The sequence below is a fragment of the Salvelinus namaycush genome, unplaced genomic scaffold (genome assembly GCF_016432855.1).
Source record: "Salvelinus namaycush isolate Seneca unplaced genomic scaffold, SaNama_1.0 Scaffold544, whole genome shotgun sequence".
In the NCBI taxonomy this organism is placed as follows: Eukaryota; Metazoa; Chordata; class Actinopteri; order Salmoniformes; family Salmonidae; genus Salvelinus; species Salvelinus namaycush.
Window position 1 is genome coordinate 137574 of NW_024061247.1, and position 25313 is coordinate 162886.

General features: G+C 38.9%; 1 protein-coding gene across 1 annotated transcript in view; it reads right to left on the reverse strand.

Annotated features, from left to right (window-relative positions):
* Positions 1–24873, reverse strand: part of LOC120041797 (macrophage mannose receptor 1-like) — a gene marked incomplete at its 5' end in the record, with an annotated part of 40970 nt that extends 16097 nt beyond the window's left edge. The window contains 12 exons of the mRNA XM_038986662.1: positions 2464–2496; positions 7249–7376; positions 9544–9652; positions 9881–10023; positions 10295–10395; positions 12132–12196; positions 12956–13119; positions 13819–13857; positions 16233–16386; positions 20154–20229; positions 21762–21883; positions 24674–24873. Coding sequence (XP_038842590.1) covers positions 2464–2496; positions 7249–7376; positions 9544–9652; positions 9881–10023; positions 10295–10395; positions 12132–12196; positions 12956–13119; positions 13819–13857; positions 16233–16386; positions 20154–20229; positions 21762–21883; positions 24674–24873 — 1334 coding nt within the window. The remainder of the gene's footprint in view (positions 1–2463; positions 2497–7248; positions 7377–9543; positions 9653–9880; positions 10024–10294; positions 10396–12131; positions 12197–12955; positions 13120–13818; positions 13858–16232; positions 16387–20153; positions 20230–21761; positions 21884–24673) is intronic.
* Positions 24874–25313: the final 440 nt, after the last annotated feature.

The window sequence follows — 25313 nt, forward strand, 5'->3', positions numbered from 1 at the left end:
ATGATGGGGATTTAGTCAATGTGTTTCAATATAATATGTAAATGATGGGGATTTAGTCAATGTGTTTCAGTATAATATGTAAACGATGGGGATTTAGTCAATGTGTTTCAGTATAATATGTAAACGATGGGGATTTAGTCAATGTGTTTCAGTATAATATGTAAACGATAGGGATTTAGTCAATGTGTTTCAGTATAATATGTAAACGATGGGGATTTAGTCAATGTGTTTCAGTATAATATGTAAACGATAGGGATTTAGTCAATGTGTTTCAGTATAATATGTAAACGATGGGGATTTAGTCAATGTGTTTCAGTATAATATGTAAACGATGGGGATTTAGTCAATGTGTTTCAGTATAATATGTAAACGATGGGGATTTAGTCAATGTGTTTCAATATAATATGTAAACGATGGGGATTTAGTCAATGTGTTTCAGTATAATATGTAAACGATGGGGATTTAGTCAATGTGTTTCAGTATAATATGTAAACGATGGGGATTTAGTCAATGTGTTTCAGTATAATATGTAAACGATGGGGATTTAGTCAATGTGTTTCAGTATAATATGTAAACGATGGGGATTTAGTCAATGTGTTTCAGTATAATATGTAAACGATAGGGATTTAGTCAATGTGTTTCAGTATAATATGTAAACGATGGGGATTTAGTCAATGTGTTTCAGTATAATATGTAAACGATGGGGATTTAGTCAATGTGTTTCAGTATAATATGTAAACGATGGGGATTTAGTCAATGTGTTTCAGTATAATATGTATATAAACATATGTACAGTAGGCCTGTCGGTGGGTGAGTGTGGATATCTGTGTTTGTGTATAAATGTGTGTATACAAAATGTTTAGTATACAGTCGCTAGTGAAAGTCTACCCCTTGCACAATCTTCACATTTTGCTGCCTTAAAATTACATCTAAAAAGAGATGAAATTAGATTTAAAGTTAAAGGAAAATGATAGACAATGTTACACATTACTATGAAATAGAGAATTAGGATGTCTAGACTTCATCCCCCCCAGAGTTACTACTTGGTGGAAGCACCTTTGGCAGCCATTACAGCTGTGGATCATTTTGAATAAGATTCTACCAACCTACCCCAACTCTTAGGGCGACATATATCCATTGTTTTTGTCAAAAATATTCAAGCACAGTAAATTTGGTTGGAAATCTTTGATGGACAGCAATATTCAAACATTGTTTCTGGTATTTTAAGCAGATTAAAGTCAGAACTGAGGCTGGGCCATTCAGGAGCACTCAACAGCCATTCTGGTGTGTCTTTGGCATTCACATGTGTGTAATTAGGCTTTCTTGTCCCTGGGATAGTTCAATAATTTATTGTCCCTGGGACAGTCCCAGGCTTTCTTGTCCCTGGGACAGTCCCAGGCTTTCTTGTCCCTGGGATAGTCCCAGGGTCTTTTGATTCTGACACCTTCCCCAAAGAGGCTTTCACCAAGTATGAACTCTGGGGTGTTTCCACCAAGTATGAACTCTGGGGTGTTTCCGCCAAGTATGATCTCTGGGGTGTTTCCACCAAGTATGAACTCTGGGGTGTTTCCACCAAGTATGATCTCTGGGGTGTTTCCACCAAGCATGAACTCTGGGGTGTTTCCACCAAGTATGAACTCTGGGGTGTTTCCACCAAGTATGAACTCTGGGGTGTTTCCACCAAGTATGAACTCTGGGGTGTTTCCGCCAAGTATGATCTCTGGGGTGTTTCCACCAAGTATGAACTCTGGGGTGTTTCCACCAAGTATGAACTCTGGGGTGTTTCCACCAAGTATGATCTCTGGGGTGTTTCCACCAAGTATGATCTCTGGGGTGTTTCCACCAAGTATGAACTCTGGGGTGTTTCCACCAAGTATGATCTCTGGGGTGTTTCCGCCAAGTATGATCTCTGGGGTGTTTCCACCAAGTATGAACTCTGGGGTGTTTCCACCAAGTATGATCTCTGGGGTGTTTCCGCCAAGTATGATCTCTGGGGTGTGAAGACATACACAATCAATACATTCTTTCACTTTGAATATGTGGAATATGTTTGTGTAGATCTGTCAGAAAAAAACAATTTAATTCCTTTTTTACTTAATTTTAAGGCAGCAAACTGTGAAAACCGTGCAAAGCGTGTGTAGACTTTCACTTGGTCCTGTGTGTGCATGTGTGTGTACACTTTTACTTTAAAGGGACTTTACCTGACGATAGTGCTCTTGCAATGCGAATATCTGCGACATTCTCTACAATTAAGAAACAAAATATTAAAACAGAAACAACTTTCTTTCACTTTGAATATGTGGAATAGGTTTGTGTAGATCTGAAGGCAAAAACATATAATTTAATTCCTTTTTTACTTAACTTTAAGGCAGCAAAATGCGAAGACTGCAAAGCGGGTGTAGACATTCACTAGATCCTGTATGTGTATGTCTGTGTTTACTAAAAGTTTAAAAGGGACTTTACCAGACCATGGTGATGCCATCGCGATGGTAACCTCTGCGACAATTAAGAAACAAAATATTACATATTAGGGGTATTTATTAAGAAACATTATTGGTTTAGGGATAAAATTAGCAAATGAAACTCAGAGTAAACTAACACATCATGCCCAGTGTACCACACAGTGTTCCAGGCTGTAATGTATGTGCATATTATGTCAAATGTTACCTCAATTTCTACCACTGAGCAAATTTAAGGTCTGCTGAGCACAAACTTGAAGGTTGTGAAAATTCTGTGCAACTTCCAGCGCACGTTTACTGTGAACACTGAGGCTGTACCCACTATAAGTTACAGTTTTACTGTGAACACCGAGGCTGTACCCACTATAAGTTACAGTTTTACTGTGAACACTGAGGCTGTACCCACTATAAGTTACAGTTTTACTGTGAACACTGAGGCTGTACCTGCTTTAAGTTACAGTTTTACTGTGAACACTGAGGCTGTACCCACTAAGTTACAGTTTTACTGTGAACACTGAGGCTGTACCCACTAAGTTACAGTTTTACTGTGAACACTGAGGCTGTACCCGCTTTAAGTTACAGTTTTACTGTGAACACTGAGGCTTTACCTGCTTTAAGTTACAGTTTTACTGTGAACACTGAGGCTGTACCCGCTTTAAGTTACAGTTTTACTGTGAACACTGAGGCTGTACCCACTAAGTTACAGTTTTACTGTGAACACTGAGGCTGTACCCACTAAGTTACAGTTTTACTGTGAACACTGAGGCTGTACCCACTAAGTTACAGTTTTACTGTGAACACTGAGGCTGTACCCACTAAGTTACAGTTTTACTGTGAACACTGAGGCTGTACCCGCTTTAAGTTACAGTTTTAACAGTGGCCAAGTAGCCTACTGTGGCTATTTGATCATAATGTAGGCCTACCAGAGTGGCCTACCATCAAAAACAGTGGAGAAAATCCATCTCATAACATTTTAACATGGAAATAGCTGTTCTATTATTCAGTCTACAGTAGCAGCCAATATGTGGTGTTCAATGTAGGCCTACATTCCATGAGACCTTTGAAAAACACATGCAGGACTTGACATTAACCTGTTTATCCACTTATCCTTCAGACAAGGAGGTGACTGAATGTGTTGTTTGATACAGAAAACCACTTGTATTATTATTCCCATGCCGTTATTACAGAGAATCAGACAAATTATGCTATGCCCTGCCTATTGGCTATCTAGCTAATTCAAGCCTCTCTCAAAATACAACACCGCCCCTTTAAGACATAAAAAAGCTCCTTACCTGACTGGCTTTTCAAAGATGGCTAGAAATGCACACATTTTGTACTTTTGTAGGAAGCAACCACTCCCCCATAGTTTTTTATTTTATTTTACCTTTATTTAACCAGGTAGGCCAGTTGAGAACAATTTCTCATTTACAACTGCAACCTGGCCAAGATAAAGCAAAGCAGTGTAACCAAAAACAACAACACAGAGTTACACATGGGATTAGCAATCGTACAGTCAATAACACAATAGAAAAATCTGTAGACAGTGTGTGCAAATGAAGTAAGGAGGTAAGGCAATAAATAGGCCAATAGTAGCAAAGTAATTACAATTTAGCAGATTTACACTGGAGTGATAGATGTGCAGATGAGGATGTGCAAGTAGAAATACTGGTGTGGGGGGTATTGTGATGTCATTATGGGGTATTGTGATGTCATTATGGGGTATTGTGATGTCATTATAGTGATTCTGGTGTGTAAAAGAGCAGAAAAACAAAACAAATATGGGGATGAGGTAGTTGGTTGGATGGGTTATTTACAGATGGGCTGTGTACAGCTGCAGCGATCGGTAAGCTCCTCTGACAGCTGACACTTAAAGTTAGTGAGGGAGATATAAGTCTCCAGCTTCAATGATTTTTGCAGTTCGTTCCAGTCATTGGCATCAGAGAACTGGAAGGAAAGGCGGCCAAAGGAAGTGTTGGCTTTGGGGATGACCAGTGAAATATACCTGCTGGAGCACGTGCTACGGGTGGGTGTTGTTATGGTGACCAGTGAGCTGAGATAAGGCAGAGCTTTACCTAGCAAAGACTTATAGATGACCTGGAGCCAGTGGGTTTGGCGACGAATATGTAGCGAGGGCCAGCCAACGAGAGCATACAGGTCGCAGTGGTGGGTAGTATATGGGGCTTTGGTGACAAAACGGATGGCACTGTGATAGACTGCATCCAATTTGCTGAGTAGAGTGTTGTAGGCTATTTTGTAAATGACATCGCCGAAGTCGAGTATTGGTAGGATAGTCAGTTTTACGAGGGTATGTTTGGCAGCATGAGTGAAGGAGGCTTTGTTGCGAAATAGGAAGCCGATTCTAGATTTAATTTTGGATTGGAGATGCTTAATGTGAGTCTGGAAGGAGAGTTTACAGTCTAACCAGACACCTAGGTATTTGTAGTTGTCCACATATTCTAAGTCAGAACCGTCCAGAGTAGTGATGCTGAACGGGTGGGAGGGTGCAGGCAGCGATCGGTTAAAGAGCATGCATGATATACATTTAGTTTTACTAGTGTTTAAGAGTAGTTGGAGGCCACGGAAGGAGTGTTGTATGGAATTGAAGCTCGTCTGGAGGTTAGTTAACACAGTGTCCAAAGAAGGGCCAGAGGTATCCAGAATGGTGTCGTCTGCGTAGAGGTGGATCAAAGAATCTCCAAAGAAAGAGCGACATCATTGATGTATACAGAGAAAAGAATCGGCCTGAGAATTGAACCCTGTGGCACCCCCATAGAGACTGCCACAGGTCTGCACAATAGGCCCTCCGATTAGACACAATAGGCCCTCCGATTAGACACTGAACTCTATCTGAGAAGTAGTTGGTGAACCAGGCGAGGCAGTCATTTGAGAAACCAAGGCTGTTGAGTCTGCCGATAAGAATGTGATGAGTACACAGACGAAAGCCCTGGCCAGGTCGATGAAGACGGCTGCACAGTAATGTCTCTTATCGATGGCGGTTATGATATCGTTTAGAACCTTGAGCGTGGCTGATGTGCACCCATGACCAGCTCGGAAACCAGATTGCATAGCGGAGAAGGTACGGTGGGATTCGAAATGGTCGGTGATCTGTTTGTTAACTTGGCTTTCGAAGACCTTAGACAGGCAGGGAGGATGGTCTGTAACATTTTGTCTCTAGAGTGTCTCCCCCTTTGAAGAGGGTGATGACCGCGGCAGCTTTCCAATCTTTAGGAATCCCAGACGATACGAAAGTGATAAGGGAATTATATGCTTAAAGGTAATGATTAAAATATTCCACCGTGAAACCATATAATTGAATGAAATTTATTAGAATCATAAAACTAAAACGAACTATTACAACAAGGACGGTTTGTTCCTTTTTAGTATGTAGGCAGGGTGCAAGTGTGAAACAAATGATAAGAGGAGCTACCGACAGACAAGTTGTACTACTGTGTTCCTTACAGGACATTCTGTCTCCACCCGTGAAGGGGAGAAACTGTTAAGCTCGCAGAAAATGATGAAACATGTTGCAGCTTAAAGAAACAATGTATCTGTGTAGTGGAAAAACACTGAGCAAGGCGTAGCTTAAAGAAACAATGTATCTGTATAGTGGAAAAACACTGAGCAAGGCGTAGCTTAAAGAAACAATGTATCTGTGTAGTGGAAAAACACCGACTGTCTGAGTTTAAGATTTGAACTTGTTTGTGTTTGTATTATGGGCTTGAGAACGTTCTCGTGAATGAACGGTACGAACCTTTTGCATAAGCTGAGTCTTTGCCTAATTATTATTAAACCCAGGGTCTTACAAACCTCGGGGATTGGTCAAAGCTATTGATTATTAGTGATTATCATTGGAATTGAAAATTCTCGTGCCAGAAAGAGATGTTGAACAGACTAGTAATAGGAGTTGCAAAAATGGCGGCGGATCATTTTAGGAAGAGAGAGTACAGATTTTCTAGCCCAGCTGATTTGTAGGGGTCCGGATTTTGCCGCTCTTTCAAAACATCAGCTATCTGGATGTGCGTGAAGGAGAAGCAGGGGGGGGGCTTGGGCTAGTTGCTGCAGGGGGTGCTGAGCTGTTGGCCGGGGTTGGGGTAGCCAGGTGGAAAGCATGGCCAGCCATAGAGAAATACTTATTAAAATTGTTGACTAGAAAGTAGCTGTAACTGGGCTAATAACTAGCTAACTAGCAAAACATACACAGGTGGCTACATGTAGCTCTCACTTTGATCTCAGAACAAGAGCATCTACTCCCGACCGCTCGTACTGTAGCATAAACACAGTGAACGGCACAGATCCATATATGGCAATGGCTATTTGCATATAGGCCTACTGCAGCTCTGATTGGTAATGGGGCACCGGTCTGTGTAGAGTACAGGCTGAGTCCTTCCTGTCAATGGAATCCTACTCCAATGTGCTCTGCCTACAAGAACATCTCTTTGCAGAGTTAGTTTTGCATACTAAAGTCTTGCATAGTTCGTTTTGTGCCGGTATGTACCATTGAAATTGGTTGACATTGCGCTGATTCGATCACAATTCCCACAGTAGAGCTTGACATTGTTAACTGAAGGGGAAAACTAGAGAAAGGTGAGTGAAGCTCAATCTAGTGCTTCTCTGCAGTTTAGGCGGGAACATTGATTATGTCTTATGTGAATGTTTTGTTTATGTTAAATGCGTAAATGTCTGCTTGGCCGTCATGCCTACGACCAGCTGTGGTATATTGCCCATGGAACACAATGGAACACAACCCTCAGCCCTCATTGCTTAGGTAAATGTGTGTATACATGCATACCTTCATGAAATCCAAGTTTGTGTATTTGACTGCCTGGCCATCGGTCCAAACAAACCTGTCCCGGTTTAAGTTACTCAGTCCAATCCACAGGTCAGTGGCACCAGAAGACATCTGGGTCGTCAGAAACACTGCAACCATAGAGATAGATAGAGAACTCATCTTTATATCTGTGTCATTATAGTGCCTGTGACAGCATGGGTAGCTCCATAGAGATAGATAGAGGTATCATCTGGATATCTGTCCTGTTATAGTGTCTGACAGCATGGGCCGCTCCATAGAGATAGATAGAGGTATCATCTGGATATCTGTCCTGTTATAGTGTCTGACAGCATGGGCCGCTCCATAGAGATAGATAGAGGTATCATCTTTATATCTGTGTCATTATAGTGCCTGTGACAGCATGGGTAGCTCCATAGAGATAGATAGAGGACTCATCTTTATATCTGTGTCATTATAGAGTCTGTGACAGCATGGGTAGCTCCATAGAGATAGATAGAGGACTCATCTTTATATCTGTGTCATTATAGTGTCTGACAGCATGGGCCGCTCCATAGAGATAGATAGAGGTATCATCTGGATATCTGTCCTGTTATAGTGTCTGACAGCATGGGCTGCTCCATAGAGATAGATAGAGGTATCATCTGGATATCTGTGTCATTATAGAGTCTGTGACAGCATGGGCCGCTCCATAGAGATAGATAGAGGACTCATCTTTATATCTGTGTCATTATAGAGTCTGTGACAGCATGGGTAGCTCCATAGAGATAGATAGAGGACTCATCTTTATATCTGTGTCATTATAGAGTCTGTGACAGCATGGGAGGCTCAATTGAGGCTGCAACCCATAGGAATCCCCACCCAGTTGACTACTTAAAAATGGTGGATGATGGCAATGTCTAATGAAAATGTCAAAGATAAAATGGGGTTATATCCATGATGAGTCCTCTGTCTCTATGGGCAGCGCAATGAAGGGTTATCTCCATTTTAAAGTGGTACATTTTCTACTTCATTGACAAACCATAGGTAACCAAATTTGATGAAGACAATGCTCCAATCATTGGCTGATTTCTCTAAACCCATAGAAAACCACCCAGTTGACTACTTTAAAATGGTGGAATCCCTCAATCCATCCAGAGCCCTCTATCTCTATTGCTACAACCCACAGGAGAGTTGGTCAGGAGAGAATCATCACTGACTGACTGACATGTGGCTGATGGTACTGTCATTTCCATCTGTTAAACAACGTGCTGCTGACACTAATAGTAGCATCCATGGGATGTTTATGTGCATGACTGTGTGTAACATGCCAGTTGATCAGTTTAGGGTCAGTGGTGTTGTCTGTGGGTGTTAAATACCTGCCTGTCTAAGAGAAGATGACCGTTCATTCAGTATATATATTATTTTTTCAGTGGTGTAAAGTACTTAATCAAATAAAAAAATTAAGTACTACTTAAGTAGTTTATGGGGGTATCTGTACTTTACAATTTATATTTTTTGACAACTTTTACTTCACTACATTCCTAAAGAAAATAATGAACTTTTTACTCCATGCATTTTTCATGGCACTCTAAAGTACTGGTTACATTTTGACAGGAAAATGGTCCAATTCGCACTCTTATCAAGAGAACACCCCTGGTCATCCCTACTGTCTCTGATCTGGAGGACTCACTAAACAGAGAACACCCCTGGTCATCCCTACTGTCTCTGATCTGGAGGACTCACTAAACAGAGAACATCCCTGGTGATCCCTACTGTCTCTGATCTGGAGGACTCACTAAACAGAGAACACCCCTGGTCATCCCTACTGTCTCTGATCTGGAGGACTCACTAAACAGAGAACACCCCTGGTCATCCCTACTGTCTCTGTGTTTAGTTTGTGTGGTCCACAACAAAGTGTTTGAGCCCCTGGCTATCCATAAATAAAATCACAGGGAAATCGTGCCGTCTGGTTTGCTTAATATAAGTCATTTTAAATGATTTATACTTTTACTTTTGATACTTAAGTATATTTTTAAAAAAACAAATACTTTTAGACTTTTACTCAAATATTATTTTACTGGGTGACTTTAAATTTTACTTGAGTCATTTTCTATTAAGGTATCTTTACTTTTACTCAAGTATGACAATTGGGTACTTTTTCCACTACTTTTTTTTAAAGTATTTTGTATGTTTTTAGGATAAATAGAGGTGACAGGTAGGAGAAAGAGCTATGGTCTTACATGTACATCATACTCCAGAGGGAGCGTCTTAGACTGCCACAGAAGAGGGGTCATTTACAGGTTAAAATAATCTCACCTTGCTCACGCCTACTGGTGATGGACGCTAGGTTAGCTCCCACGGATTGGCAGTACGATCTGGCCTCGAGCCAGGTACTAGGTACCCGGTATCCAATCAATTTGTAGCACTATAAACAAATCATCAATAAGCAATAAATCAAGTTGATCCAAGGTAATTGATTATAGGCAAACACTTTGAGTTAGACTTTCATTCTCAAAGCCTGTTGTAAAACTGTATCGTCTGTTTTCATGCGAAAGACATTTAACATATTATTATTACATAATCATTATTATAACACTCTTCCTGTGTAACCTTTGATCTCTGACCTTAGGATCCATTCTCTCCTCTTACTGACCTTAGACTGGTAGAGGATCCATTCCGGGGGGCAGCCTCCTGTGGGGGGGGCAGTAGGGGGCACGGTGCTGTTCACTGGGGGGGAACCACTCCTCTCACAGATGGACCTCATTTCAGTGCCACAGTTATAGTCATGCCAGAAACCTGAACACACAGTTATAGTCATGCCAGAAACCTGAACACACAGTTATAGTCATGCCAGAAACCTGAACACACAGTTATAGTCATGCCAGAAACCTGAACACACAGTTATAGTCATGCCAGAAACCTGAACACACAGACACACAGTTATAGTAGACCTAGTCATGCCATTGAGTTATGTGGTAACCAGCCCCAAGATTCAGAATAAAAATAACTCAATGGAAGTTCTTATAAGAGAGGAACATTTTTGGGCCTCATCTCATCGTTAGCTCACCCATGGAGCTGGTCATGGCAACACAGTTCTCATCGTTGTTCTTGAAGTCCGGCTGGTTGTTGTCCCATCTCTGGAATACAACTGGGGAATCGTCCATCCACCTGGACAGAACACAGGACACAATAACTCAGAACCCAAGAACTCAGAACACAAGAACACAAGATATTGAATATCAGATCATGAATATCCCTTTGAGCATGGTGAAGTTATTAATTACACTTTGGATGGTGTATCAATACACCTAGTCACTACAGAGATACAGGCGTCCGTAACTAAGATACCGGAGAAGAAGGAAACCGCTCAGGGAGTTCACCATGAGGCCAATGGTGACATTAAAACAGTGTAATGGCTGTAATAGGAGAAAACTGAGGATGGATCAACAATCACAATACTAACCTGAATGATATAGTGAAAAGAAGGAAGCCTGTACTGAATAACAAAAAAGGCAAGGCACAAAAGTAATTTGGCAAAGAATTTAACTTTTTGTCCTGAATACAAAGTGTTATGTTTGGGGAAAATCCAATACATTACTGAGTACCACTCTTCATATATTCAATCATAGTGGTGGCTGCATCATGTTATGGGTATGCCTGTCATCGTTAAGGACTGGGGAGTTTTTCAGGATAAAAAGAAATAGAATGGAGCCTAGCACAAGCAAAATCCTAGAGGAAAACCTGGTTCAGTCTGCTTTCCACCTGACACTGGGAGATGAATTCACCTTTCAACAGAACAATAACCTTAAACACAAGGCCAAATCTACACTGGAGTTGCTTACCAAGAAGACAGTGAATATTCCTGAGTGGCTGATATTAAAGTTTAGACTTAAATATACTTGAAAATCTACGGCAAGACCTGAAAATTGTTGTCCAGCAATGATCAACAACCAATTTTACAGAGCTTGAATAATGTTTTAAAGAATAATGGTCAAATGTTGCAGAATCCAGGTGTAGAAAGCTCTTAGAGACTTACCCAGAAAGACTCACAGCTGTAATCGCTGCCAAGGGTGATTCTAACATCTATTCACTCAGAGGTGTGAATACTTATGTAAATTAGATATATCTGTATTTCATTTTCAATAAATGTGTAAACATTTCTAAAAACAAGTTTGTACTTTGCCATTATGGGGTATTGTGTGTAGATTTGTGAGAAAAATATCTATTTAATCCATGTTGAATTCAGGCTGTAACAACAGAATGTGGAATAAGTCAAGGGGTATGAATCCTTTCTGAAGGAACTATGTATTACTGATAAGTCAGGAAGCAATACAAACAACAAATCAAATTCATATATTTCAATTTTTATATTTTAAGTCATCCTATTTGGGTGGGCCAGTATTCAATCTGTCAGGGCCTCTGCCCAGCCTGGCCCCGCCGTGGCTTCCCCTCTGCACGAAACATGGAACACAGAAACTCAGAACACAAGAACTCAGCAACACACAAGACATAGAACACAGAAAGAACACGGACAATACACAGAAAATATGCTGCGTTCATGACATGCCGGAATGTTCGGAAATACAACTTCTAAACACGGAGCAATGAGTTGTGTGCGTTCACATGCTTTGAACTGGTTGAGAACGTCAACTGGCTAATGTCTAAGTAGCTACGTCAAACATGAACAAAAAGCGCAGCCATCACACTCTCATCCAAATTATAGTGTTAAAAAAAGGTCAAAATAAATTGATTTCTCCCAGAAAGGAAGCTTGTATTTCAGAGTTTCTAAAATGTCATGAACGCAGCATTAGAACAGCAGTTTGACACCACTAGTTTAGAAGTGAGATAAAAAACGTTTTATTTTTATTTGTTTGATAATCTTCTTTTACTCATTTTATACTCACCCGAAAGACTGATCAAGATCAACTGTTAGCCCAATGTAATGGTTTCCCAAATGCTCTTTATTGATCTGAAAAAAGAGCAATTAACATTAGGGACTAGCTGTCTTGGAGTCCACATGGGCCAGCGTCCGTTTCGACACCATGTAGAGTCCAAGCCCCGACGAATTGAAGGCAAAAGGGGGTGCAACTCAATATTAGAAAGGTGTACTTAATGTTTTGTGAATTCAGTGTATATCAGCGGTGGAAAAAGTACCCAATTGTCATAATTGAGTAAAAGTAAAGATACCTTAATATAAAATTAAAGTCACCCAGTAAAATACTACTTGAGAAAAAGTCTAAAAGTATGTTTTTAAATATACTTAAGTATCAAAAGTAAATGTCAAAATCCTTATATTAAGCAAATATTTTTTATTTACGGATCGCCAGGGGCACACTACAACACTCAGACATAATATACAAACGAAGCCTCTGTGTTCCGTGAGTCCGCGAGTCCGTGAGGCCGCGAGTCCGCCAGATCAGAGGCAGTAAGGAATTACAGGGACGTTCTCTTGATTAGTGAATTGGACCATTTTCCTGTCCTGCTAAACACTCAAAATGTTACTTTTGGGTGTCAAGGAAAATGTATGGAGAAAAAAGTACATCATTTTCTTTAGGAATGTAGTGAAGTAAAAGTTGTCAAAAAATATAAATAGTGAAGTACAGATACCCCAAAAAATGACTTAAGTAGTACTTTAAAGTATTTTTACTTAAGTACTATACACCGCTGGTGTATATAGCTCTGCCAATGTGTTTGAAGGCAGGACTATAGCGAAACTAAAGGTGTTTACCTTTTTCCACAGAAATATATTTTCTGTTAGTCCGTTGATAACAACAAGGCCCCCATGCCTCTGCTGACAGTAGTGTCTGGCGTTCTCCATGGGCAGCTGTTCAGTATTAAAGTAATATTGAGAGCCTCCATACTCCAGCCAACCATCCTCTGTCACATTATACTCTAGACAGGATTAGAAAATACTCAAATAAATTATTTGCTTGGTCTAGACGAGAGACAAAGCAATTAAGTCCCCTCTAGAGACCGAGCGGGACCAGTCCCCTCGAGAGACCGAGCGGACCAGTCCCCTCGAGAGACCAAGCAGAGAAGTCCCCTCTGTGGAGACTACATCAAGCAGAGAAGTCCCCTCTAGAGACCAAGCAGGTAAGTCCCCTCTAGAGACCAAGCAGATAAGTCCCCTCTAGAGACCAAGCAGATAAGTCCCCTCTGGAGACCAAGCAGGTAAGTCCCCTCTAAAGTCTAGACCATGCTGATAAGTCTCTTCTAGAGACTTCTCTGCTTGATGTAGTCTCCACAGAGGGGACTTATCTGCTTGGTGTAGTCTCCACAGAAGGGGACTGGTCCGCTCGGTCTCTCGAGGGGACTGGTCCGCTCGGTCTCTCGAGGGGACTGGTCCGCTCGGTCTCAAGGGGGGACTGGTCTACTTGGTCTCTAGAGGGGACTTGTCAGAGGCCATTTGGACTGTGTTCCAAAGTTCACACTAGCATATCACAATGCGTCCTCAAAACATATATACTTTTAATGTGGTGAGCTCATTCATTTATTCATTAATTTAAGAGTGATAGACAACTCATCAACACTTGCCATTATTTTCCAGGGAGTCCTGGGAGCTATGGGATGCGTACTGTCAAGGGTACTTACCAGGGACGGTGTTGTTGGGAGGAGGTAGTGGGGTCAATCCTGTAATGCCACAGAGAAGAGAGGAGGAGAGAGAAGACTGTGTTAGCTCACTAAGCTAAAGCCTTCTGGTCCCAGTAAGGTTACTAATCATGTGAAGTCCACTAAAAAACTTCCGTCCCACAGACAGAGGCGCTACATCATAAATGTCTTCCTTTTATAGTGTTGCACTTTTGACCAGAACCTCATGGGCGGCGCACCTAGTGGCCGGAGACGTTAATGCAGGGAAACTTAAATCAGTTTTACCTCATTTCTACCAGCATGTTACATGTGCAACCAGAGAAGAAAAAAAACTAGACCACCTTTACTCCACACACAGAGAAGCGTACAAAGATTTCCATCGCCTTCCATTTGGCAAATCTGACAATAACTATGCACCTCATTCCTGCTAACAAGCAAAAACGAAAGCAGGAAATACCAGTGACTCGCTCGATTTGGAAGTGTTCAGATGCTGTGCTACAGAACTGTTTTGTTGCACAGACTGGAATATGTTCCGGGAGTCATCCAATGGCATTGAGGAGTATACCACCTCAGTCACCGGCTTCATCAATAAGTGCATCGACGACGTCGTCCCCACAGTGACCGTATGTACATACCTCAACCAGAAGGATACATACCTCAACCATGGATTACAGGCAACATCCGCACTGAGCTAAAGGGTAGAGCTGCTGCTTTCAAGGAGCGGGACTCTAACCCGGAAACTTATAGGAAATCCCGCTATGCCCTTCAATAAACCATCTGTCACGATCGTTGTTAGGTGAAAGAGAGGACCAAGGCGCAGCGTGATATAGATACATCTTCTATTTTAATAGAAGAAGAAACGAACACGAACACTAATACAAACTAGACAAAACAACAAACGACCGTGAAGCTACAAAACGAAAGTGCAGACACAAGCAACTAACGTCAAGACATAGACAATTACCCACACCCTACCTAATGCCTATGGCTGCCTAAATATGGCTCTCAATCAGAGACAACGATAGACAGCTGTCTCTAATTGAGAACCAATCCAGGCAACCATAGACTTACATAAACACCTACACTGAACACAACCCCATGAACTCTACAAACCCCCTATACAATACAAACACCCTACACTAGACAAAAAACACACAAACATCCCCCATGTCACACCCTGACCTAACTAAAATAATAAAGAAAACAAAGATAACTAAGGCCAGGGCGTGACACCATCAAACAGGCAAAGCATCAATACAGGACAAAGATTGAATCCTACAACACCGGCTCTGATGCTCGTCGGATGTGGCAGGGCTTGCAAACTATTACGGACTACAAAGGGAAGCACAGCCGCAAGCTGCCCATTGACGCGAGCCGACCAGATGAGCTAAATTGCTTCTATGCGTGCTTCGAGGCAAGCAACACTGAAGCATGCATGAGAGCACCAGCTGTTCTGGATGGCTGTGTGATCACGCTCTCTGTAGCCGATGTGAGTAAGACCTTTAAACAGGTCAACATTCACAAGGCCGCAGGGCCAGACGGATTACCAGGACGTGTACTCCAAGCATGCGCTGACCAACTGGCAAGTGTCTTCACTGACATTTTCAATCTGTCCCTAACCGGGTCTGTAACATATTTCAAGCAGACCACCATAGTGCCTGTGCCCAAGAACACCAAGGTAACCTGCCTAAATGACGACCGACCAGCAGCACTCACGTCTATAACCATGAAGTGCTTTGAAAGGCTGGTCATGGCTCACATCAACACCATTATCCCAGAAACCCTAGACCCACTCCAATTTGCCTACCGCCCCAACAGATCCACAGATGACACAATCTCTATCTCCACACTGCCCTTTCCCACCTGGACAAAAGGAACACCTACATGAAAATGCTATTCATTGACTACAGCTCAGGGTTTAACACCATAGTGCCCACGAAGCTCATCACTAAGGTAAGGACCCTGGGACTAAACACCTCCCTCTGCAACTGGATCCTGGACTTCCTGACGGGCCGCCCCCCAGGTGGTAAGCGTAGGTAACAACACATCTGCCACGCTGATCCTCAACACAGGGGCCTCTCAGGGGTGCGGGCTCAGTCCTCTCTTGTACTTCCTGTTCACTCAATACTGCATGGCCAAGCATGACTCCAACACCATCATTAAGTTTGCTGACGACACAACAGTGGTAGGCCTGATCACCGACAACGATGAGACAGCCTGTCATTGAGCCATACATTACCTTTAGGGATCTCACACAGCCAGTCATTGAGCCATACATTACAGTACCTTTAGGGATCTCAGACAGCCAGTCACTGAGCCATACATTACAGTACCTTTAGAGATCTCAGACAGCCAGACATTGAGCCATATATTACCTTTAGGGATCTCACACAGCCCGTCATTGAGCCATACATTACCTTTAGGGATCTCACACAGCCAGTCGTTGTAGCCCTCACAGTTTACATCGTTCCAGGATCCCTTTTTATCCCAGTAAGAGTTCAGAATCTCAGCACAGGACTCCACGCCGTTGTAGTTGTTGGGTTCCCCCTCTATCCAGTGTTGGAAGGACAGCTGAGGACAAACACATGTGTAATAGAAACTTTCCCACAAGGTAGACTTCTGATCAACAATACTTCAAACCTAGTACAGACAATCATGAACATTCCTTGAGGAAAAACATGAGCCAACATGGGAGGCAGCTCAGTTGGACGTGTCAGGAACAACTCCAGCAACACATTATTATAATTAGCAGTAGTAGTAGTAGTATTAGTAGTATTACTATTAGTAGCAGTATTACCATTAGTATTAGTGGTATTACTAGTAGTATTACCATTAGTAGCAGTATTACTATTAGTAGCAGTAGTAGTAGTACGAGTAGTAGTAGTACTAGTAGTATTACTAGTATTATTATAATTAGGAGTAGTAGAAGTATTACTATTAGTAGTAGCAGTATTACCATGAGTATTATAATTAGTAGTAGTGATATTAGTAGTAGTGGTGGTATTAGTATTAGTAGTATTACTAATAGTAGTAGTATTACTATTAGTACTAGTAGTAGTATTACTGTTATTATAATAAGTGGTAGTAGTATTAGTAGTAGTAGTAGTAGTAGTAGTATTACTATTAGTAGTGGTAGTAGTACTATTATTATTATAATTAGTAGTAGTATTACTATTAGTAGCAGTAGTAGTATTATTTCTATTAGTAGTAGTAGTAGTATTATTTCTATTACTAGTAGTAGTAGTATTACTATCTGTATTATAACTAGTATTAGTAGTAGTAGTAGTAGTAGTAGTAGTAGTACTATTGGTAGTAGTAGAAGTATTACTATTAGCAGTAGTAGTAGTAGTAGTATTTCTAGTAGTAGTAGTAGTAGTAGTATTAAAAGTAGTAGTAGTAGTATTACTATTATTATTATAATTATCAGAAGTGGTAGTATTACTATTAGTAGTAGTAGTAGAAGCAGTATTACTAGTAGTAGTAGTTTTACTATTAGTGGTAGTAGTAGTAGTAGTAGTATTATTATTATTAGTAGTAGTAGTAGTATTTCTAGTAGTAGTAGTAGTAGTAGTAGTAGTAGTATTAAAAGTAGTAGTAGTAGTAGTAGTATTACTATTAGTAGTAGTTTTACCATTAGTGGTAGTAGTAGTAGTATTATTATTAGTATTATTATTATGAGTAGTAGTAGTAGTAGTAGTATTTCTAGTAGTAGTAGTAGTAGTAGTAGTATTAAAAGTAGTAGTAGTAGTGGTAGTATTACTATTAGTAGTAGTAGTAGTATTAGAAGCAGTATTACTATTAGTAGTAGTAGTAGTAGAAGCAGTATTACTATTAGTAGTAGTTTTACCATTAGTGGTAGTAGTAGTAGTATAATTATTATTAGTAGAAGTAGTATTATAGTATTACCATTATTATTATAATTAGTAGTAGTATTACTATTAGGAGTAGTAGTAGTAGTAGTATTACTATTATTATTATATTTAGTAGTAGTAGTAGCATTACTATTAGTAGCAGTAGTAATAGTAGTATTACTATTGGTAGTAGTAGTAGTACTATTATAATAATTAGTAGTAGTATTACTATTAGTAGTAGTAGTAGTATTTATATTAGTAGTGGTAGTAGCAGCAGAATTACAATTATTATTATAATTAGTAGTAGGATTACTATAATTATTATATTAGTAGTAGTAGTATTACTATTCGTAGTAGTAGTAGTAGTAGCATTACTATTATTATATTAGTAGCAGTATTACTATTAGTAGTAGTAGTAGTATATTAGTAGTAGTAATAGTAGTATTACTATTAGTAGCAGTATTACTATTAGTAGTAGTAGTAGTAGTATTACTATTATTATTATATTTAGTAGTAGTAGTAGCATTACTATTAGTAGCAGTAGTAATAGTAGTATTACTATTGGTAGTAGTAGTAGTACTATTATAATAATTAGTAGTAGTATTACTATTAGTAGTAGTAGTAGTATTTCTATTAGTAGTGGTAGTAGCAGCAGAATTACAATTATTATTATAATTAGTAGTAGGATTACTATAATTATTATATTAGTAGTAGTAGTATTACTATTAGTAGTAGTAGCATTACTATTATTATATTAGTAGCAGTATTACTATTAGTAGTAGTAGTAGTATATTAGTAGTAGTAATAGTAGTATTACTATTAGTAGCAGTATTACTATTAGTAGTAGTAGTAGTAGTATTACTATTATTATATTAGTAGTAATAGTATTAATATTAGTAGCAGCAGTAGTAGTAGTACTACTATTAGTAGCAGTAGTAGTAGTAGTATTACTATTAGTAGCAGCAGTAGTAGTAGTATTACTATTAGTAGTAGTAGTATTACTATTAGTAGCAGTAGTAGTAGTAGTAGTAGTAGTATTACTATTAGTAGCAGTAGTAGTATTACTATTAGTAGCAGTAGTAGTATTACTATTAGTAGCAGTAGCAGTAGTAATAATAGTATTACTATTAGTAGCAGTTGTACTATTAGTATTACTATTAGTATCAGTAGTAATAGTAGTATTACTATTAGTAGCAGTAGTAGTATTACTATTAGTAGCAGTAGTAGTAGTAGTAGTAGTAGTAGTAGTATTACTATTAGTAGCAGTAGTAGTATTACTATTAGTAGCAGTAGCAGTAGTAATAATAGTAGCAGTAGCAGTAGTAATAATAATATTACTATTAGTAGCAGTTGTACTATTAGTATTACTATTAGTATCAGTAGTAATAGTAGTAGTATTACTATTAGTAGCAGTAGTAATAGTAGTATTACTATTAGTAGCAGTAGTAGTAGTAGTAGTAGTATTACTATTAGTAGCAGTAGTAGTATTACTATTAGTAGCAGTAGTAGTATTACTATTAGTAGCAGTAGCAGTAGTAATAATAGTATTACTATTAGTAGCAGTTGTACTATTAGTAGTACTATTAGTATCAGTAGTAATAGTAGTATTACTATTAGTAGCAGTAGTAGTATTACTATTAGTAGCAGTAGTAGTATTACTATTAGTAGCAGTAGTAGTAGTAGTAGTAGTAGTAGTATTACTATTAGTAGCAGTAGTAGTATTACTATTAGTAGCAGTAGCAGTAGTAATAATAGTAGCAGTAGCAGTAGTAATAATAATATTACTATTAGTAGCAGTTGTACTATTAGTATTACTATTAGTATCAGTAGTAATAGTAGTATTACTATTAGTAGCAGTAGTAGTATTACTATTAGTAGCAGTAGTAGTAGTACTATTACTATTCGTAGCAGTAGTACTATTACTATTAGTAGCAGTAGTAATAGTAGTATTACTACTAGTAGCGGTAGTAATAGTGGTATTACTATTAGTAGCAGTAGTACTATTAGTATTACTATTAGTAGCAGTAGTAGTAGTAGTAGTATTACTATTAGTAGCAGTAGTAGTATTACTATTAGTTGCAGTAGTAGTATTACTATTAGTAGCAGTAGTAGTATTACTATTAGTAGCAGTAGTAATAGTAGTATTATTATTAGTGGCAGTAGTAGTAGTATTACTATTAGCAGCAGTAGTAGTATTACTATTAGTAGCAGTAATAGTAGTACTATTACTATTAGTAGCAGTAGTACTATTACTATTAGTAGCAGTAGTAATAGTAGTATTACTATTAGTAGCAGTAGTAACATTATTATTACTATTGGTAACAGTAGTACTATTAGTATTACTATTAGTATCAGTAGTAATAGTAGTATTACTATTAGTAGCAGTAGTAGTATTACTATTGGTAGCAGTAGTAGTAGTAGTATTACTGTTAGTATTATAATTAGTAGTAGTACTAGTATTTGTATTATTATGCAAACATTACTCACTGGCGACCCATCAGTCCAGGCGTAGCCAGCGTTGGGATCCTGAGCACTCAGGCCGATCCAGGAAGTCCCACCACGGCTAAGGTATCCAAAACAATACTATATTATCACTATGGCTATGGTATCCAAAACAATACCATATTATCACCATGGCAGGGAATACAACTTCTATCAGTGTGAGTTAGCAGTATTACATTATTGGTATGTCTGAGGCCCCACCTAATGGACAAGGTTTGAGAGAACTGGAAGAAGGTGGAAATATAACTGTCATATACATGTTATTAAACCTTTATAGGTAACAAACATGTTACTAAACCTTTATAGGTAACAAACATGTTACTAAACCTTTATAGGTAACAAACATGTTACTAAACCTTTATAGGTAACAAACATGTTATTAAACCTTTATAGGTAACAAACATGTTATTACACCTTTATAGGTAACTAACATGTTATTAAACCTTTATAGGTAACTAACATGTTATTACACCTTTATAGGTAACAAACATGTTATTAAACCTTTATAGGTAACTAATGTTATTAAACCTTTATAGGTAACACACATGTTACTAAACCTTTATAGGTAGCAAACATGTTATTAAACCTTTATAGGTAACAAACATGTTATTAAACCTTTATAGGTAACAAACATGTTATTAAACCTTTATAGGTAACTAATGTTATTAAACCTTTATAGGTAACAAACATGTTACTAAACCTTTATAGGTAACAAACATGTTACTAAACCTTTATAGGTAACAAACATGTTATTACACCTTTATAGGTAACATGTTATTACACCTTTATAGGTAACTAACATGTTATTAAACCTTTATAGGTAACACATGTTATTACACCTTTATAGGTAACAAACATGTTATTAAACCTTTATAGGTAACTAACATGTTATTACACCTTTATAGGTAACAAACATGTTACTAAACCTTTATAGGTAACTAATGTTATTAAACCTTTATAGGTAACACACATGTTATTACACCTTTATAGGTAACTAACATGTTACTAAACCTTTATAGGTAGCAAACATGTTATTAAACCTTTATAGGTAACAAACATGTTATTAAACCTTTATAGGTAACAAACATGTTATTAAACCTTTATAGGTAACTAATGTTATTAAACCTTTATAGGTAACAAACATGTTATTAAACCTTTATAGGTAACTAATGTTATTAAACCTTTATAGGTAACTAATGTTATTAAACCTTTATAGGTAACAAACATGTTATTAAACCTTTATAGGTAACAAACATGTTATTAAACCTTTATAGGTAACAAACATGTTATTAAACCTTTATAGGTAACAAACATGTTATTAAACCTTTACAGGTAACACGTTATTAAACCTTTATAGGTAACAAACATGTTACTAAACCTTTATAGGTAACAAACATGTTATTACACCTTTATAGGTAACAAACGTGTTAATAAATCTTTATAGGTAACAAACATGCTATTAAACCTTTATAGGTTGACTCTTTGGATCCTAGAATAAGACCTGTCGAAGATTATTGGGGGCTGGAATCGTTGCTAACCGATAAAGGTGTGTGTTGGAATATCTGAGTGTTTAAGTGAGGTTGAAGAACTTACACATGATGCATAGACTGGAGGTCTGTAGAACTGTGGATGCTGAGTAGGTCTCCTCCAATCACCCTGCAGAAGTCCCGAGCCTCAAACCAGGTCTTCTTATCTGCGCGATGCCCTGTAAAGAACTGGACCAGACAGACAAACTATTCAGTGCAGACCAGAGCCCTATGGGTAGTGTACTACTTTTGACCAGAGCCCTATGGGTAGTGCACTACTTTTGACCAGAGCCCTATGGGTAGTGCACTACTTTTGACCAGAGCCCTATGGGTAGTGCACTACTTTTGACCAGAGCCCTATGGGCACTACACAGGTAAAATACTGTCATTTAAGACACAGACTGTCTCTGGATCATGATCTGTTACAGTTAGGAAGAGATCCTTACCCTACAGACTGTCTCTGGATCATGATCTGTTACAGTTAGGAAGAGATCCTTATCCTACAGACTGTCTCTGGATCATGATCTGTTACAGTTAGGAAGAGATCCTTATCCTACAGACTGTCTCTGGATCATGATCTGTTACAGTTAGGAAGAGATCCTTATACTACAGACTGTCTCTGGATCATGATCTGTTACAGTTAGGAAGAGATCCTTATCCTACAGACTGTCTCTGGATCATGATCTGCTACAGTTAGGAAGAGATCCTTATACTACAGACTGTCTCTGGATCATGATCTGTTACAGTTAGGAAGAGATCCTTATACTACAGACTGTCTCTGGATCATGATCTGTTACAGTTAGGAAGAGATCCTTATACTACAGACTGTCTCTGGATCATGATCTGTTACAGTTAGGAAGAGATCCTTATCCTATAGACTGTCTCTGGATCATGATCTGTTACAGTTAGGAAGAGATCCTTATCCTACAGACTGTCTCTGGATCATGATCTGTTACAGTTAGGAAGAGATCCTTATACTACAGACTGTCTCTGGATCATGATCTGTTACAGTTAGGAAGAGATCCTTATCCTACAGACTGTCTCTGGATCATGATCTGCTACAGTTAGGAAGAGATCCTTATACTACAGACTGTCTCTGGATCATGATCTGTTACAGTTAGGAAGAGATCCTTATACTACAGACTGTCTCTGGATCATGATCTGTTACAGTTAGGAAGAGATCCTTATCCTATAGACTGTCTCTGGATCATGATCTGTTACAGTTAGGAAGAGATCCTTATCCTACAGACTGTCTCTGGATCATGATCTGTTACAGTTAGGAAGAGATCCTTATACTACAGACTGTCTCTGGATCATGATCTGTTACAGTTAGGAAGAGATCCTTATCCTACAGACTGTCTCTGGATCATGATCTGTTACAGTTAGGAAGAGATCCTTATCCTACAGACTGTCTCTGGATCATGATCTGCTACAGTTAGGAAGAGATCCTTATACTACAGACTGTCTCTGGATCATGATCTGTTACAGTTAGGAAGAGATCCTTATACTACAGACTGTCTCTGCATCATGATCTGTTACAGTTAGGAAGAGATCCTTATCCTACAGACTGTCTCTGGATCATGATCTGTTACAGTTAGGAAGAGATCCTTATCCTACAGACTGTCTCTGGATCATGATCTGTTACAGTTAGGAAGAGATCCTTATCCTACAGACTGTCTCTGGATCATGATCTGCTACAGTTAGGAAGAGATCCTTATCCTACAGACTGTCTCTGGATCATGATCTGTTACAGTTAGGAAGAGATCCTTATCCTACAGACTGTCTCTGGATCATGATCTGTTACAGTTAGGAAGAGATCCTTTTCCTACAGACTGTCTCTGGATCATGATCTGTTACAGTTAGGAAGAGATCCTTATCCTACAGACTGTCTCTGGATCATGATCTGTTACAGTTAGGAAGAGATCCTTTTCCTACAGACTGTCTCTGGATCATGATCTGTTACAGTTAGGAAGAGATCCTTATCCTACAGACTGTCTCTGGATCATGATCTGCTACAGTTAGGAAGAGATCCTTATATGAAGACAAACCAGGTCATTATCCTAAATGACCTAGAACCTCTGTAGATCAGTTGGTAGGACATGGTGCTTGCAAGACCAGGATATTGGGTTTGATTCCCGAGACCACCCATGCTGTAAAATGTATGCATGCATGACAGTGGATAAAAGCGTCTGCTAAATGGCAGATATTATTATTATGTTGTTATATTGTAGAACCTGGCTGTATAGATGTCAAATGAGGAGGAACAACATTAAAATCGGGATCGGTGTACCTTCCACGAGACGGCTGAGCTAACGTAGGCTAATGCAATTAGCATGAGGTTGTGAGAAACAAGAACATTTCCCAGGATATAGACATATCTGATATTGGCAGAAAGCTTCAATTCTTGTTAATCTAACTGCACTGTCCAATTTACAGTAGCTATTACAGTGAAAGAATACCATGCTATTGTTTGATGAGAGTGCACAATTTTGAACAAGAAAAGTTATTAATAAACATATTAGGCACATTTGGGCAGTCTTGAATTTTGAACAGAAATGCTTTGGTTCTTTGGATCAGTCTAAAACTTTACAATACACTGATGCCATCTAGTGGCCGAAATCTAAATTGCACCTGGGCTGGAATAATAAATTATGGCCTTTATCTTGCATTTCAAAGATGATGGTACAAAAAGAATACAAAATAACGGTTGGGTTTTTCTTTGTATTATCTTTTACCAGATCTATTGTGTTATATTCTACTACATTCCTTTCACATTTCCATAAACTTCAAAGTGTTTCCTTTCAAATGGTATCAAGAATATGTATATCTTTGCTTCAGGTCCTGAGCTACAAGCAGTTAGACTTGGGTATGTCATTGTAAGAGAAAAAAGAAAAAAGGGGCAAATCCTTAAGAGGTTTTAACTCCTCTAGAGGTTGTTACTACAGTCAGAATACATATTAGTTTCATTCTTATGTCTACCTTGAAGCAGTAGCTCCTAGACCCCAGAGGATTCCAGCCCTCATAGCACCTGGGAGGGACAGGTGTGATTGGTTCTGGTGTTGGCCCCGCTCCTTCTGCCAGGTGTTTACAGATATACTTCTCCTGATTGGTGCAGCTCAGCACATCCCATAATCCAGCTAGAGTCCCTGTTGTCATGGCCACACAACCCTGTCTACTGCCTGAGGTCAACGTTGATATGAAGAGAGAACACAAATACAGAGCAACATTCAGTTTCACAGTTAAGAGCACCTATTACCATGTTCAATGAGATTCAGTTATATAGAACTGTAGTATGAGACTCCTACTATAGAACTGTAGTGAGACTCCTACTATGGAACTGTAGTCAGGCTCCTACTATAGAACTGTAGTCAGACTCCTACTATAGAACTGTAGTCAGACTCCTACTATAGAACTGTAGTCAGACTCCTACTATAGAACTGTAGTCAGACTCCTACTATAGAACTGTAGTCAGACTCCTACTATAGAACTGTAGTCAGACTCCTACTATAGAACTGTAGTCAGACTCCTACTATAGAACTGTAGTATGAGACTCCTACTATAGAACTGTAGTCAGACTCCTACTATAGAACTGTAGTCAGACTCCTACTATAGAACTGTA